General features: G+C 34.0%; 4 protein-coding genes and 1 long non-coding RNA gene across 7 annotated transcripts; 4 read left to right on the top strand and 1 right to left on the bottom strand.

Annotated features, from left to right (window-relative positions):
- Nucleotides 1-8: 8 nt before the first annotated feature.
- Nucleotides 9-3,247, top strand: LOC104726805 (AT-hook motif nuclear-localized protein 6). 2 transcript variants are annotated; one of them, XM_010445752.3, is made up of 6 exons: nt 9-735; nt 929-1,417; nt 1,908-1,990; nt 2,096-2,227; nt 2,318-2,479; nt 2,575-3,247. In XM_010445752.3, the coding sequence occupies exons 2-6, from the start codon at nt 1,000-1,002 to the stop codon at nt 2,968-2,970; spliced, it is 1,191 nt and encodes a 396-aa protein (XP_010444054.2). In that variant the 5' UTR covers nt 9-735; nt 929-999; the 3' UTR covers nt 2,971-3,247. The 2 variants fall into 2 exon arrangements, with proteins under 2 accessions (XP_010444054.2, XP_010444056.2); XM_010445754.3 differs by having other exon boundaries at nt 476-735; nt 935-1,417.
- A 300-nt stretch (nt 3,248-3,547) lies between these two features.
- LOC104726804 (small ribosomal subunit protein mS75) lies at nt 3,548-5,962 on the top strand. The gene is made up of 4 exons (XM_010445750.3): nt 3,548-3,693; nt 3,822-4,620; nt 4,849-5,038; nt 5,435-5,962. The coding sequence occupies exons 2-4, from the start codon at nt 3,860-3,862 to the stop codon at nt 5,651-5,653; spliced, it is 1,170 nt and encodes a 389-aa protein (XP_010444052.1). The 5' UTR covers nt 3,548-3,693; nt 3,822-3,859; the 3' UTR covers nt 5,654-5,962.
- Nucleotides 5,963-7,430: 1,468 nt separating this feature from the next.
- Nucleotides 7,431-8,755, bottom strand: LOC104726803 (uncharacterized). The gene is made up of 3 exons (XR_758088.3): nt 8,677-8,755; nt 7,899-7,970; nt 7,431-7,810 (listed from the first exon to the last, which is right to left on the bottom strand). It is a non-coding gene; the product is annotated as an uncharacterized LOC104726803 (long non-coding RNA).
- Nucleotides 8,756-12,431: 3,676 nt separating this feature from the next.
- On the top strand, nt 12,432-13,658 carry LOC104726801 (uncharacterized). The gene is made up of 2 exons (XM_010445749.3): nt 12,432-12,595; nt 12,730-13,658. Exons 1-2 carry the CDS (start codon nt 12,539-12,541, stop codon nt 13,381-13,383), a joined length of 711 nt encoding a protein of 236 aa, XP_010444051.2. The 5' UTR covers nt 12,432-12,538; the 3' UTR covers nt 13,384-13,658.
- A 1,099-nt stretch (nt 13,659-14,757) lies between these two features.
- Nucleotides 14,758-16,458, top strand: LOC104726800 (chloride conductance regulatory protein ICln). 2 transcript variants are annotated; one of them, XM_087474738.1, is made up of 7 exons: nt 14,758-15,106; nt 15,210-15,333; nt 15,531-15,642; nt 15,735-15,794; nt 15,899-15,970; nt 16,076-16,167; nt 16,263-16,458. In XM_087474738.1, the coding sequence occupies exons 1-7, from the start codon at nt 14,940-14,942 to the stop codon at nt 16,335-16,337; spliced, it is 702 nt and encodes a 233-aa protein (XP_087330864.1). In that variant the 5' UTR covers nt 14,758-14,939; the 3' UTR covers nt 16,338-16,458. The 2 variants fall into 2 exon arrangements, with proteins under 2 accessions (XP_087330864.1, XP_087330863.1); XM_087474737.1 differs by having other exon boundaries at nt 16,073-16,167.
- Nucleotides 16,459-16,560: the final 102 nt, after the last annotated feature.

Raw genomic sequence — 16,560 nt, 5'->3', positions numbered from 1 at the left:
ATATCTGTACTAAAAACTGAAGAAGTACTTTAAACTCGATTTTGTAATAAACTTCATCTATACAAGACTTGGATGAGAAATAAAATATAAATCTTAGCTAATCTAGAAAGATTAAATTGGTCTAAGTAAGGTATTCAAAGCAAATTTATTTGGTCAACCTTACTTCAAAAGTGATTTAACTGGAAGAAAAAAAAGACAAAGGAGATTGTCAGAAGTTTGGTATTCTTTATTTTATTTTATTTAATTTTCCTTTTCTTTTCGAAATTTTACTTTAATATTTTCTTCGTGTTTCCGATTATTTAACTAGAAATATTAAATTTCCAAGACGGACGTGGATCTTTCCCTAAACCAAAATCAATACTTTGATTTTAGTAATTATTATATCGATTTTTAAAGTAATTAAATCCTTAATATTCGTATTATATAATACAACTGTCTTACATGATATTTTTTTATTACTACTATATATTATCATATTTTCTTTCCTGAAATTTTCCATTTTTATTTATTTAGGTTCCCTTTTGCAAAAACCCTAAAAATTCATTCGTCTAAGAGAGAAAAATTATCTTCTTTTCTTTGTGATTTTTTTTTTTTGGTGGGGATATTTGCATGTAAATTTTTTGGGGATTTTTTTTGAAGTTTAATCTCCATTGAAAAAAGCTTTGGCATTTCTCTGCTACAGTGTTGTGTTTCAGCTGCAGAATTGTTTGGGGGAAAAAAGCAAATCTAAAAACTGTAAAAATCAAATTTCTCTTCTTTGATCTTTGATTCTTTTGAGCTGTTTCATCTGTTCTTGTCTCTAATCCAACTTGTTATATCTTTTTTTTTTCTTCATATAGTTCTTGGTTATTACATAGAAGACAAAAAAAAAAACTTTGCTTCTTCATCTTCTAAAAACGCTTTTTTTTTTTCTTTTTTTCTTCTCAAGAATCAGAGTTTGGTGAATTTGAGGAGCAGAGTAAAATTAGGGGAATTTTGTGGGTTTAATAAGAAAAAAAAATGGAAGAGAAAGGTGGAATAAGTCCAAGTGGGGTCGTCACAGTTAAGGGAGATGAAGCTTTGGTTTCAAGAACAGAGTTCCAACAACAAAACCCTAGCTTTCTCCAATTCGTGAGTCCCACGACGGTGGTATCTCCTCAACCACCTCCGGATCCTGTTCCAGCCACCATGACTCCTGGCTCAGCAGCGGCGTCGACCGGATCAGATCCGACGAAGAAGAAGAGAGGAAGACCGAGGAAGTACGCACCAGATGGAAGTCTGAACCCTAGGTTTTCAAGACCAACTCTGTCTCCAACTCCAATCTCATCTTCGATTCCATTGTCTGGAGATTATCATCACTCTAACTGGAAACAAGGCAGAGCTCAGCAGCAGCATCAGCCTGTTGAGTTCGTCAAGAAATCTCAGTATGTAACCCCAGGTAAAAAGTCCAAATCTTTTGTACTGTTTGCATTGGTTTCAGTGAGTTATATATAAGATCTGTTCTGTTCTGATCTGATCTGATCCGATCTGGGTTTTGGGTTATCTGTCGAGTGAGTGAGTGATAATTTGATGAGTGTGGATTTTGAGATGTTGGGAAGTGGGACCAACTTAACTGGATTTTGTCTGAAGAAGCTTAGTACTTATCAGACCAGTTAGAGACAGAGAAAGCGAATCTGTTGATGCTGACCAAACAAAAACAGGAATTATAAAGTTGAGTTTAAAAAAAAATGAAAAAAAAAAAAAAAAGACAGTATAATCTCTGTCTCTTCCTATCTTAGGTGTTTAAGTTGTTCAGCAGATTTTTCATTATCTGGTTTAATCCATTTTGTTTCTAAAGTTGCCGCTTTTTGGACACTGATTGTTGTGTCATTGAGTTGATTGCTTGAGGATTAGGATTTTAATTAAATTACCTGATTGGTTAATTGCAGTAGTAGCTCCTACTCCTCCTGGGCTCTCATTCTATGTGGGTGCAAATTTTATGACCCATCAGTTTACTGTCAATGCCGGTGAGGTAATAAAATTCATCTCCCTGTTCTTGTAACTGAAGAGCTTTGATATTGGATTATTGTCATCATCAGTCTTTGTATTGAGTATTTCGTTTTTTGGTTTATATCAGGATATAACAATGAAGATAATGCCGTATTCGCAACAAGGATCTCGAGCTATCTGCATTCTCTCTGCAACTGGTTCCATCTCTAATGTCACTCTTCGTCAGCCTACTTCTTCAGGTGGCACTCTCACATATGAGGTAACCAAGTTAACTCCGGTTATGATGTTCTTGATGGGTTTCTTGGCGTTTCTTGAGTCTTTTTTTTTTTTTTTTTTTTTTTTTACTTAGGGTCGATTTGAAATACTTTCGCTGTCGGGTTCCTTTATGCCTACTGAAAACGGAGGAACAAAAGGTAGGTCCGGTGGGATGAGCATTTCTTTAGCCGGACCAAATGGCAAAATCGTAGGCGGTGGCCTCGCTGGTATGCTTATAGCAGCCGGTCCTGTTCAGGTGACATATCTTGAGTATATAAATAAAACATATTTACAGATTCAGAGTTGGATTTTTGTAGAAATTCCCTAAAAGGTTTCTATAATTTGTGACAGGTGGTAATGGGAAGTTTCATTGTGATGCATCAAGAACAACAAAATCAGAATAAGAAACCTCGAATTATAGAGGCTTATGCTGCACCACAACCACAACAAACGCAACAGCAACAACCTCCTACTTTTACCATAACTACCGTGAATTCAACTCCTCCAGTGATGGCCACAGTAGAGGAGCCGAAACAACAACCCTACGGTGGTGGTGGTATAGTGAGACCAATGGCTCAAATGCCTTCTTCTTTCCACAACGACAATTCAGCTATGAACAATTTCACAACGCCTTATCATGGTTACGGTAATATGAACACGGGACCTAACAAAGAAGAAGATGAGGATGAAGTTGATGGTGGTGATGATGATTCAGGCGATACTAGGAGCCAATCTCATAGTGGTTGAGCAATTCTCCCGGAACAAGGTCAAGTTTTCTTGTGTAGAAAGGAATGAAGGGAGCTTAAAAAAAAGGATTCAGCTTTTATTTGCTTCTTTAGAGGTTTGTTTTAGTTGTTTGAGGTTTTTTTCCTCTTCTTATTTTGTGTATGTTTTCTAATTTCTAGAGTTTCAATTTTCTTCTTTGTGATCGGTTTAGATTTAATTATGTCCAAATCATCGATTAAACGATGTTCTTATTGTTGAGATCATTGAGATTAATATTATTTACTTAAGACTTTTGTGATATGGTTCATATTCGTACAAGATCATCATCACTAGATTCACTAACAAACCAAAATCTTTAACACTGTAGGACCAAAATTAAGAGTAAACTCAAATTCCTACATGTCACAGTAAGTAGTATCTTGTGCAATTGTAAGAGTCCATAATCAAGTATATTTCACGTGCGCAAACACTAAATCGATTTCAGGGTTTAAATTGTAACAAAGGAAAAGTTCAATAGACTTGAAGAACGGAACAAAAAGTAAAATAAAAACTATAGGGTAACATTTATAATAACCAGGACAATACAGGGGGCTAAATCATAAATACAAACTCTTCGTTAATTCTCAAAACCCTTCCCTTTTCCTTTGTCGCAGTTGCTATTGGCCTCCGTTGGGTCTTCATCGTGACACTCTTCACGCCATTTATTCCGATTAATCGGAGTACCCACCTTCTCATCTTCCTTGGGTAATAACAAATCTCACTCTATTGTATCTTCAGATAATCAAAATTCGAACTTTGTGTGTGTGTTTGTGTGTTTCTAGTTGTTTTATGTGTGTTTAGTTACGAGATCTTCTCTCTTGCTTTTGTTTCAGTGCGATTCAAACGTTGGGTTTTGAGGAATCACTAGAGAATGTATAACCTGAGTAGGCTTATTTCTCGTTTCTCCTCGGTTACACTTAACCCTAGCACGAGAGCATCTGGGTTTCTGATTGAAAACGCTCCTGCTTCATCAAAGCTCATTCAATGTGCTGTGAACCGAGCATTCTCTGCAAAATCAGGATCTGATGGAGTTGGAGGCGATGATAACGGTTGGGATATTGCAACGGGAGGGTCATTTGGTGGTACAGGATCTGATGATCTTGACTGGGACAATAAATCTATGTGGTCTACTGGTTTAACCAAGGAGCATTTCGATGGTGTCTCAGTTGGTCGTCAGAAGAACAACAACGCGGCGAATCCTTCTTCTGATAGCACGGCTTCTGAGTCGGGAGATGTAATGAGCAAGTTAGGTCCAAAGGAAGTAGCTTTGGTTAATGAAATGAATGAGTATGATGATATGATCAAAGAGATTGATCAAGATAATAAGGAAGGTAGGGCTTTTGTTGATGGGATTAAACAGAGAATGATGGAGATCAGTGTGTTGTTGAAGCAAGTGAAAGAGCCTGGAGCTAGAGGTTCTTATCTTAAAGACTCTGAGAAGACTGAGATGTATAGATTGCACAAAGAGAATCCTGAGGTGTATACCGTTGAGAGGCTTGCTAAGGATTATAGGATTATGAGGCAGCGTGTTCACGCCATTCTTTTTCTTAAAGAAGATGAAGAAGAAGAGGAGAAGAAGCTTGGTCGTCCTTTGGATGATTCTGTTGAGCGTTTGCTTGATGAGTATCCTGAGTAAGTTACTTCACATGGAAACTATTTTTTTCTGTTCATAATTTGGTATAATGCTACTTCAGTTTTACATGAATTGAAATGTGCTCACTTTATTTAGTCTTCTCTATGGCGAAATAGATTTGTCTGTTTTGCCATTTTCCCCATATAATTTGATTATTATGGTAATTAGTGTTGCCAGTAGCATTGTTAGTGATATATCATGACACAAACCCTTTGTAACTCATGCAGGTTCTTCATTTCACATGACCGGGAATTTCATGTGGCCTCGCTTAATTACAAGCCCGACTTCAAGGTCATGCCAGAAGGATGGGATGGTACAATCAAAGATATGGATGAAGTCCATTATGAGATCTCAAAGAAAGAGGATGACATGCTTTACGAAGAATTTGTCCGAAGGTTTGAGTTCAACAAAATGAAAGTAAGTTGTTCTTTTGCCCACTTGAGTATGCATTGACTTAGTAAACCAATACTACATTTGGTCTATTGACCTGCTTGCAATTTAGAGTGAAAGCTTGAGACTAGATGCAAGTTTGGAACCCTCTACTCTAAATTTGGTAGTTTGTGAGATTAGCATTGAAAGGCAGAGCTAACCTTTCTCGGGAAACTGCGTTAGGGAGATTGAAAGTAATAATGATAGTGCTACTTGCTTGTGGATTGATTACGAGATTATTGGTTTGATAGATCCACGCCATCTGTTTGATATGTATTATCAGCTTTCCTGCCTAAGTTTTTATTGAGTTGTTAGATGTTCTTTAGTTATTTCTCCTTGGTGATAACAAAACGTACACATGTTTCGTTTTGGTCTCTAAACCAGTGGAGAGGAGAAGTGAAGTGCCACAAGTACAGTAGGAGGCGTTCATCAGAAGGATGGAACATCACAGTTGAGAAATTGGGTGCTAAGGGGAAGCGTGGATCCGGAGGTGGCTGGAAGTTTATGAGTCTTCCAGATGGATCAAGCCGACCCCTAAACGAAGTGGAGAAGATTTATGTTAAGCGCGAAACACCTCTTCGTCGCCGTAAGATCCTCCCTTGATTTTACTAGAACCAGACTCCATCGATGGTTATATCAGGATGGGAGTGTTATGTCTCCTGTGTGTTTTTGTTTGATTTTGCTTTGCTTTTGTTTGATTTTGCTTTTGCTTTTGTTTGTTCTTAAGTTGAATAGTAAGATGGGTAGCATTTGTTTTTCGTTTAGCTCTCTCTAACTTTATCAGTGAAGTTCAAATAATCTTAAGACCCATTCTTGTTTTAGTAGAATAATTGTAATTCTCTATGAGTACCAAAACAAGGTCTAAGAAGGTTCCTTGATCGTTTGAAAATAATTGAAAGATGATTTAGAGAAGCTTTGCCTATTTGTTGACGGTCTATTTCCCCATGAGAACTATTGTATCGAGCCAGATAGAGCCCAAACTTTGACCTCTATCTATATATCTCCGAAAAAAAGTTCGAAGGCTAATTCTCCCCGAATCAAAAGTTCAAAACATGTATCTCCCCGAATTAATAGTTCGAGATCTATTAACCCACAAACCCGAGTTATGTTGGTTTCTTGTTTGTTATACCGACGATTATAGAACATAAACCAAAGAAAACCAGATTTTGACCCAATTCTAACTTAAACCCAATTAAAACCTAAACCATGTTTCAGAAATCTAGTGGTAGCTTAATTAATTTAAATCTCAGCTTAAGAACCCCATTGAAGAATGGATGAGCGAGCACATCATGAATCTTCCCAGGAGTTGGTGCATAATATTGAGAAAATTGAGCGATTCTCATTAGATTTCATAAGCATAAGTTTGCAAATATTTAAATAACAACAAAAACAAAAACAAGAAAAATTCTCAAATTTACTTTTAACACAAATCAGACAAATAAGAACAATTCCCAGATTTTATAATCATAATCTCTAAATTGATTAACCGTAGAGAGTGCCACATTGCAAACAGTGAGAGAGCTAGCTTAATAGATCTCAGAAGCATCAGGAGTTACGCTACTCAGGAAAAAATACTTTGTCGATTTCTTCGGAGAAGAGTTCACCGTCGCCGTGACGTCGGATCCTTCCGTCATCAGCCACGACGTACTTTTTCACAACCGCTTCTCCTCTCACCCTCTCGTCGTTGGCGTCGGCGTTCAGTGGACACCACCTGGTTATTACTCCGACTTCGATTCTTCATCAGGTGGTTACTACGATCCTCCGGCGGATACTCTTCAGCTCTGCGTTGGTAATCGATGTATTATCATCCAGCTCTCTCACTGTAATCGATTAACCGTAGAGACATGGTTTAGGTTTTAATTGGGTTTAAGTTAGAATTGGGTCAAAATCTGGTTTTCTTTGGTTTATGTTCTATAATCGTCGGTATAACAAACAAGAAACCAATATAACTCGGGTTTGTGGGTTAATAGATCTCGAACTATTAATTCGGGGAGACACAGGTTTTGAACTTTTGATTCGGGGAGAATTAGCCTTCGAACTTTTTTTTTCAGAAATATATAGATAGAGGTCAAAGTTTGGGCTCTATCTGGCTCGATACAATAGTTCTCATGAGAAAATAGACCGTGGACCCTGAATTTCTATTAAAAGTTGTGTGTGGTACCGTTTAAAGCAAAGCTAAAATAAAAAGTATGGTTGGTTTAATTTTGTCTAGGAAGCATGGTATCGCGGGTGATGATGCGTTTCTCGCCCCGGAACCAGAAGCGGAGCGCTAAGCATAAGAAGAGGCGGAAGGAGAGGCGCGTCTACTGTATAGAGCACAACATTCCAACGTGATTCCCAATATGAGACGTTTGGAAGCGTGCTTAAAAGCATACGACTCTGATTTGGAGACGTTGTGCTGTATTTTATAAAAGACGATAATACAAGTTAACTACCATTGAGAGCATCCACATTAGTGTTACTATGATGATATCTTAAGTTTTAATTAATACTATTTTATATCTCAAGACCCTCACTAACTTGTTATTAATTTTTCTCCTCCCATTAGTGGATCCTTAACCATGGGTGTCTTGCCTCTTCTTCCTGCTCTTGATCCCAGAAAGGATTAAAATAGTAATTTTCTGGTGAGAGTGACTCAGCTGATGATCATCTTGTTGAAGAATTCAGCTTGCTCAGGAAAGAATTTCAAAAGGTCGTCTTTGGTTACCCATACAAAATCCTCGCAGTTGCTTTATGTTGTATTTTGATGCTGCTACTACACTGCATTTGAAACAAGAAAAATATAAGAACCAAAAAAAAAAAAAAAAACCCCATTAAGTTTTAATATATAGATGAGAGAACAACTTACTTCCTATATTTTTCTTGTCAGCCACTGTAATTCTATGATCAGCTACATAATCCATTTGGGGTTCCCTTGGCTCTGTATTCACGCATCAAAAAATCACTTAAAGACAAAATTAAAATTTCATAGAAAACTCACATAATTGGAACTGAGCAAGAAAAATAGTCACAGAACCTTCATTATATACATCTACGAGCATAGAATAGTTCTAAACTTTCACTACAGGTCAAGGTAGTGCTGCTTATAAGCACAAGTACTCACAGAGCTATAAAGAAAAACGCCTTATCTTACAATTCCTTTGCTATATTCATAACAAAGATGACCCAAAGTTAAATGAACAAGAAGCCGTTGAGCAGATTCTATAAGCTTGAAGTTGGAGACATCATGATGATATAAAAAAAAGATTTTACATGTTCTTTAGCAATGTCCAAAACCAAATGGATCAAGAAGAAATACTAAGATTCTTCGTGACTCTACATACTAAAAATGTATTTGATTCATTGAATTCAAATATGAAAATGTGAGGGCCTACTAGTCTATCCAATATCAGTTCCTAATAACACTAAATTGATGATCCAAAACAAGCTAATACAAAACGATCAAACCAACCCTTTTGTGAACATATAAGCTTGGATCAGATCATACTAAGATAGGTGTTTTGAGATCAAACTGATAAAAAAGGAGATGGAACCTTAGCAGTAAATATCAAATTCAATTCTCAACAAACACCAGAGATCAACAAAACTATATCCATTCTCTAAATCTGAGGAACAAGAAGAGCTACCTTAGTCGATCGGTTTGATTGCCCTGCTGCATGCCTCGATCTAACCAGCCTAGCTAGATCGAATCTGACGGGCTTACAATTTTTAAAGTTGGGTTTATAATTTGTTTTGTGGCCCAACTTACCTTAGTTGCCATACGCATTTAATTTTTTGGTATTTTAGATTATTTAAAATTTTATATTCAAAGAAACAAATAAGTAAAAGGGAAAATCATACGAGAAAAAAAAAACGAAAATTAATACATACGATATTATTATTTATATTAAAAAAAAAACACTAAATTAAAAGCTGATGTCTTCTGAAATTCATATTATTTATATTATAATTTTTATATAAAATATAATTTATGTGATTGTTTTTAAAAAAAAAATTGGATAAAACATTATACAATAAAATCATATGCTAAATATGATGGCTTGAAAAAACACACGTATTTTGTAAGTTTTATGTTGTTAATGATTTTAGATAAGTATTCGTGCTATAACACTGGTAAATTTTATTTTATACAAAATTTTGTATATTTTTTATTTTAAAATAAAATTTTAATATGTTGTATTAGTTATGTATGTGAAGTTATTTCAACAATGTATATCCTACATCATGACTTGAATGTTATTATAAGACATAATTTTGTAAATTTGGTTTTTAAAAAGCGAATTATTATATTATGAGTAATTTAATATATTATTATACTTTTAGTTTTAATATACTTGGTTTCTTCAAATTTTTTCATATTATAGTGACATATTATTGACATTGCTATAACAAATCAATTTAGAGTATTTATAGTTTCTAACTTTTATATCAAGTTTTAATATATTAAAAATATTTCAAAATAAATTATTTAAAATTTATATATTATTTAAATTATAAAATTCAACAAAAAAATATGAAATTGAATTTAAATACTCAAATTTTGACCCGTTACTCAGTAAATTTTTAATTCAATATATATTATTTTTAAAGAGTAATATTACTAAAGCTTGAATATTTTATAGATTGAACAATTTATATTTGTTTTTAAAAATTTAACTTATGGTATATCCGGAAATAAAACTATTTTTTTAATTATAATAAATAATATGATAATTTATTTGTTTCACAAAATAGACTCATATATAAAAATGAGAGGTGAAGTATAATGATAATTAACAAATTAATATGTTAAGTTAGATATCAAAAGATTTTATTTGATGAATAATTTAATAAAAGAAATTAATATAGTAAGTTAGATGATATGATTCTTGAAAATATTCTCTTTAAGATTTTTGGAAACAACGTGCTATAGTAATTAAATCTTCCAAAAAGAAATTAAGGTTACACCCACTATTTAATTTGTAACCAATTAATCTATCAATTAATGTATAACTTATTTGTAACCAACTTATTAAAATTATATAGTTTACAAAACAATGTTATGTACTTCCGTTTTATTATAAAGGAGATCATTTGGATTTTTATTATATTCATCGACCATAAATCATTGAATACATCCATTTTTATCTTGATTTTTTTAACTCTGTTACCAATATATCTTTTAAGATTTTCCTAAAATATGTCGCGACGATATAAACACTATTTGAGTCTACGTCTTATATAATGTTTGTGTAGTGCATGCATCAAACTCTCATTATACGTATTTAAAGTTTTATGATATTTTACGATCTTATTATTTCCAAGGCTGAACGTCAGACCAAGACAAATTGCTTTACACGTTCGAGACATTACATGATCACCAATTCACCATCAGTTTTTTTAACGAAAACAAAAAAAAAGAAGTCGAAGACCTATCTGTTTTGGATCCTATTAGTCTTTAGCAAGTTCGTGGATTTTCCTATTTTATATTTTTTTTTGTAAACATTTGATACAATTTGTTTCTTCTTAAAATCTGTTAAAAAAAAAATTGATACATTGCTATCTCTCTGTATTTTTATTCATGATCTACAATTTTAAATGAACCAATAGAAACTGTTTGGAGTTGCACTTAACTGGACCACAATATCTCACACTAAATTAAAACTTGAACCATATCAAAATCTTTTCGGACCGTTGGACCAGTCCCGTCTGGCCAAATTAACCTTCAATATCCCCTCCCCTTATCTTGATAGGGTTTAAAAGCAATAATAGTGACAGATGCATGAAACTAGCTAGTTCAAGTGGAAAAAACATCGTGCACTGATATATCTTCATCAATTGCAAGAACATGTCTCAATAAAACCAAAACAAATTCAAAACATTTTTTTCTGAATCATATCTATCAGCATGGGACACTGTGCATGGCTCTTTATGCCTTTGGATTCAACGCATCCTTCACGATTTTTTTTTTTTTTTTTTTTTTTTTTTGTAACTGCATCTACTTTAATTAATCATAGAATTTGATTAATGGTTTCTGTAAAAAAATGAATTAATTCAAATAAAACAAATAACAAGATATATGAATTAGTCGGACAGTTCACCAAAACACATATATTTCAGAATCAGATCCTATATAAATAAAGATATATATAGCAATTTGAAGTATATGATATTATAGAATGGATATGTTTCAACTTTCAACATACGCTTAACATTATAAATTTTTGAGTCTTGGTTAGCACAATGATTAATGCATAATTAGATTAAGTGTATATGAAGCTTCATGGAAACCCGTACGAGATAGGACGGTCACTAGATTGTACAATCAAAGACCGTAATGTATACTATCCATTCTGATGATTCATCTAAACCGTACGTTTATAACTAATTAATTTTGTGAAATCGAGAATCTAATCTTGTAAGAAAAACTGTAAGCTTGTTGTCAGAGCAAACATGGACCCACGTTCTCTATGTCCCTAAGATGTGTATCAATCTCAATTCACTTCTTCGTTGCACCATTTTTTATTAACTTTTATTTTCTATTTTTAATCTCATTGAGATCTCCATTGCCCCTGCTGCACTCGACATTACAGCTCATATTTTCCTTATAATGCAATATTTAATTATTTTTCTTTATTATTAGTTTAAACTAATCATAATAGGGTATTTGTAGTTGAAACTCTAACTATTATCTATAGGTATCAATATAAATTATATATAAGCTTTAATTTTTTCTGTCCTAACTCCTAATTAAGTATGCATGTATACATGTTCCAACGTTCAGATTATATATTGACTAACTTTGAAGCGTGATTGTTTTTGCATATATTGTATTTATGTTTTTATGTAAAAGTCACCATTTTTTACAGGTAAACACGTACGTGTTTATATATACTATTTACCTACCTAGAAGAACACTCATCGCCATACACTATATAATGCATGTTTGAAACATATTTGACAACAAACATTTCGAAATCATTAAAAAGATTAATTATTACCCTGTTAAGCTACACGTATGTTTTGCCAACATAAATATTTTTTTTAGTTGTGAATTTGTGATTAAGAATTGGGATGCACATTTCCAAAGTGGACATTAATTATTAAATGCCACTAAGAAGAACCCTTGAACATAGTCTAATTCAATTTAAAGTTCATAAGGAAAAGGAACATTAACAGTGACAATAGCTAAGGTCTCTCGACAATGAGACAACCCGCTTTTAAAATATATACCAAATTGTAATAACGTATGTTGAATACTATTACAACTTGACCACTATTTATTAAATTTCTCCGTCGTCTCTTTAAATCAATAAGAAACTATTCATTGATACTGGACCAGCCTGTTTGAATCTTGTCCCATCCAAAAATCTCCCAATATATAAATAAAGAACCTTCACCCCTAAAACCGAAACCATCATTAACAACTTCAAAACTTTCTAAGCAAGAGAGTACTGAGAGAAGTCCTATATTCCTTCTATAAGTCCCTCAAATTATTTTAAAATAAAAATGGCTTTTTGGTCTGCTGAGAATGCTACTAAAGCCTATCTTAGTACATTGAAAACGGTAAGAGTTTATTTCTTTTCATATATTTGTAAAAATTACATGTGTCTCAATGTCTTAAGCAAATTTAGTCATGACTATCTAGTTTATTTACTTGATAATATCACATTTTGACATATCTCTATCTGCATTTTCAGGATCAAAGGACAAAAGAACCAAACGTTGCCGAATTCATATCAGCTCTAGCTGCCGGCAATAGCGCTAGAAAGATAGCCGTGGCTTGCGCCGGAGCAGCAAACGCCGACATACTCGTTGCCCTAATCGCAGCAGCTAACCAAACACGCGGTCAAGTTGTATGCGTTTTACGTGGCATCGAAGAGCTAATCATATCCAAGAAAATGTTGGAACCATCAGAGATTCATCAGATACAATTCGTAGTCGGAGAGTCTAACGACGACACTTTAATAAATGATCATTTTGGAGAAGCCGATTTCGTCCTCGTCGATTGTAACCTAGAGAACCACCAAGAGATCGTTATAAAGATCCTTAATCACCATGAAGAAAACGCAAGAACCGGCGGTGGTAGGGGTGTGGCGGTTGTGGTTGGTTATAACGCGTTTTCGAGAGGCTCATGGAGGTTTATCGATGGGAGGAAGACGCAGTTTTTGCCTATAGGAGAAGGGTTGCTTTTGACGAGGGTCAAAGATAATCAAAAGATGGTGATGATGAACGATCATCATCGTGACCATGCGAGGAAGAGTCGGTGGGTAGTGAAGGTTGATAAGTGCACTGGAGAGGAACATGTGTTTAGGGTTAGGATTCCACGAGGAGAAGCCATTATAGAAGCTTAAATTCAAACGATCAAATCTTATATATATATATATATATATATATATATATATATTGTTGGGTACTTTAGAGCAAAGATCACCTCTGTGATGGTTCAGACGAGTGAAAGTGTAAGAAGATTAGTTATCACGTATAAGTAATTAAGAAAGTTTTGATTGGTATTGGAGTGTTTTGTGTGGTGAGAAAAGTGATTTCTTCAAGTAAATGACTTTTTTTTGTTTGTAAGTGTAAATATGAAATGATGTTGTTTTGTTTTAAATTTATTTCTGATTTTGGATCTCTTTTTTTTTTTTTGTTCTTTCTTGGGCATATGTGCACGCATTGTTATTATTCAGATTCTGGATGTTTAGCAAATAAACTATTCAAAGATGCACATGCATGCATACGAAGATGGCATCTGAAACTAATAATATGAAACGAGAATATTAATTGATTAAAGTAAGCGTATGTATTTAGCTGTCTTGTACAATATTGTCAAAATAGATGTAGACGTATATATATTATTGAGGCGTACGTATAGTCTAATTTTCCGTGTTAACATTATTACAAAAAACCAACAATTCATGCTAAAACATTTTTTATCGTATTTCTTTCTTATAGTCACTCCGTCAATACAAACTTTCAAAGTAAAAATAAAATTCGCAAATACAATTATATAAAGTTCGTCTATAATCGTATGTTTGTGCTTCAATCACTTTTTGATTGTCGGATCGGAATCGAAAATTTTAGATGTATGACTTACTAGTTCATCAATTTTTTAAGGTGTATGATTTTATTTTTTGTCTGATTCTTTCGACTTTTGGTCATTTCATGCATTTCTCTTTCCATTTGACTCTAATATATATATATACCTTTAAGATATCCAAATTAATTATCATCAATCTACATTTGATAAGTCATTGAATTCAACTAGGCTTGTAAACAAAGCTAAGAGTTTTAAAATTTGTATCAAACCGACATCTACGGTATGAATATGTTAGACAATAAAAATACATAACAATTTGAAGAGAAGAGTCGTTGGTGATAATAATCCGTTCATTAACGTATGCATTGTCACGATCTGCATATGACCCATTACCTTCCCCTATACAGTATAGGGCCTATACTATATCCCCCATGACCACCCCCCCCCCCCCCCCCCCCCCCCCCCCCATCTCTTCCTTATCTATCATCCCCACAACTCATCACTCTCTTAGAAAATGACATATTTTCACTATACATAGTTACATACATATACACTAATACACAACAAAAACATTAACCAATCAAACATCAAAACGACCTGAAAAGAAAAACAAAAAAAAATGTAAGATTACATTTAAAATAAAATAAAACATTTATTTTTGTGAAATTGGACCACTCAAAAAAAACCTTAGTGTTAGGACTTGTAACCCATTTATTAATGGGCCTTTATACCGATTCCCATCTTTAAAAAGGCCCATTAATGATCTTCATCATCACACTCACTAAACAGAGAACAAAATTGATTCTCCTCTGAAAGAAAACCCTAAGAAAAACCCTGACGAAGTAAACAACTGTTTCTTCGTGATCGGAAAACATGGTGGCTGGTCTAAGAGAGTTCGCACTTAGGTCCAGAGATGGCTCCGGAAAGCCGGTACTTGACGAATCTAACGGCGAGGAACTTATGCACGTCCAGCCTTCCGTCGCCGTCGCTCTCGGAAACCGTCCCGTTGAGTCTCCCGGAACTCTCTACATCACTTCCAGGTGAATAATTTCTTTACTCAAAAATCTCTACTCCCTTCTTCTCGATCGGAGATATATAAGTGCGCCGTAGCTTAATTTGGTACTTTTTTAATTTCGTTTTCAGGAAACTAATTTGGCTGAGCGATGTAGACATGGCTAAAGGTTATGCTGTTGATTTCTTATCTATATCGCTTCACGCTGTTTCTAGAGATCCTGAAGCTTACTCATCTCCTTGTATATATGCTCAGGTATTGATTTTAGACTTTGCTAGCTAAATAAGGGGAACTATGTTCTTCTTATTCATTGTGATTAGTTCTTAGGGAAAAGAAAAAAAAAAGTAGCTTTTGATGATTTTTAGTGCTCTTGTGATATGTTGTGATTGCTTCTTGTTGGAATTCGAGAGAATTGTTAACTGGATTCTAAGTTTATGGATTTATTTTTGAAGATTGAAGTTGGAGAAGATGAGGATGATGATGACTCTGATACTGAATCCACTGAGGTTTTGGACTTATCAAAGATCAGAGAGATGAGGCTTGTTCCTTCTGACTCTACGCAGTGTGAGTTTTTTTGTTTAGAGCTATTTGAATCACTATATAACAGTCTTGGATGTTAAAGCTGATATATCCTTTTTGTCTTTGTGTATTGAAAGTGGAGACGATGTTTGATGTATTCTGCGAGTGTGCTGAGCTGAATCCTGAACCTGTTGAAGGTAAACAACACAAGAGTACAGCTTTACTAACTATCATTTATTATGCAATTTTTTTTGTTGGTTACGTAGCCATTTACTGTTTTGTTTAATTATATTTTTTTCAGAAGAAGAAGAAGAAGAAGAAAGTGGGCATAATTGGGTGTTCAGTGCTGATCAGATGGATGTTCGTGGAGGAGGTAATGATTTCATACAACGAGATTGAATTTAAGAGTGTGTTAATGTTTCCATCTTTGAACGGTATGAAAGAAATGTGATGTTTGTTTTGTGTGTGTTTATAGCAGATGAAGATGCTGAGTGGCAAATATCTCAGAGTCCGACAAGTGTAATTGGTCATTCCAATGGAGATGAAGGTCTTGCTCAGCCTATGCTTGAGGTAATATAAATCATCTGCTTTCATTTCTTTTCTTCCTTTTATTTGTTTTTAAAAGATTTTAGCTGGTTTCATTGACTTTTTCATTCACCCTGCAGCTCCAAATCAATGATCAGAGGTTTGAGGATGCAGAAGAGATGGTTCATGAAAGTGAGACAAAGGATCATCACTAGACTGTTTATCAAATGTACTCAGAAAACATATTGGGTTTTATGTTAACGATATTTTAGCGATGAATGAGTTGTATTTTGTTAAACGATAAAATTGTTATGTTCTACTACTACTTTTCAAAAAGTGCCTATTTCAATCTTCCTCGTAAGACATCATCTCTTAAACTGAAATTAGATAAAGTAAACTATGATTGACTACTTAGCGAAGTCTTGTAAAATCAGAAAG

This window comes from Camelina sativa, chromosome 11, assembly GCF_030686135.1.
Source record: "Camelina sativa cultivar CO46 ecotype springtype chromosome 11, ASM3068613v1".
Classification (NCBI taxonomy): Eukaryota; Viridiplantae; Streptophyta; class Magnoliopsida; order Brassicales; family Brassicaceae; genus Camelina; species Camelina sativa.
The sequence above is the reverse complement of the archived record's forward strand: the minus strand, read 5'-3'. Positions and strand labels throughout refer to the sequence as shown.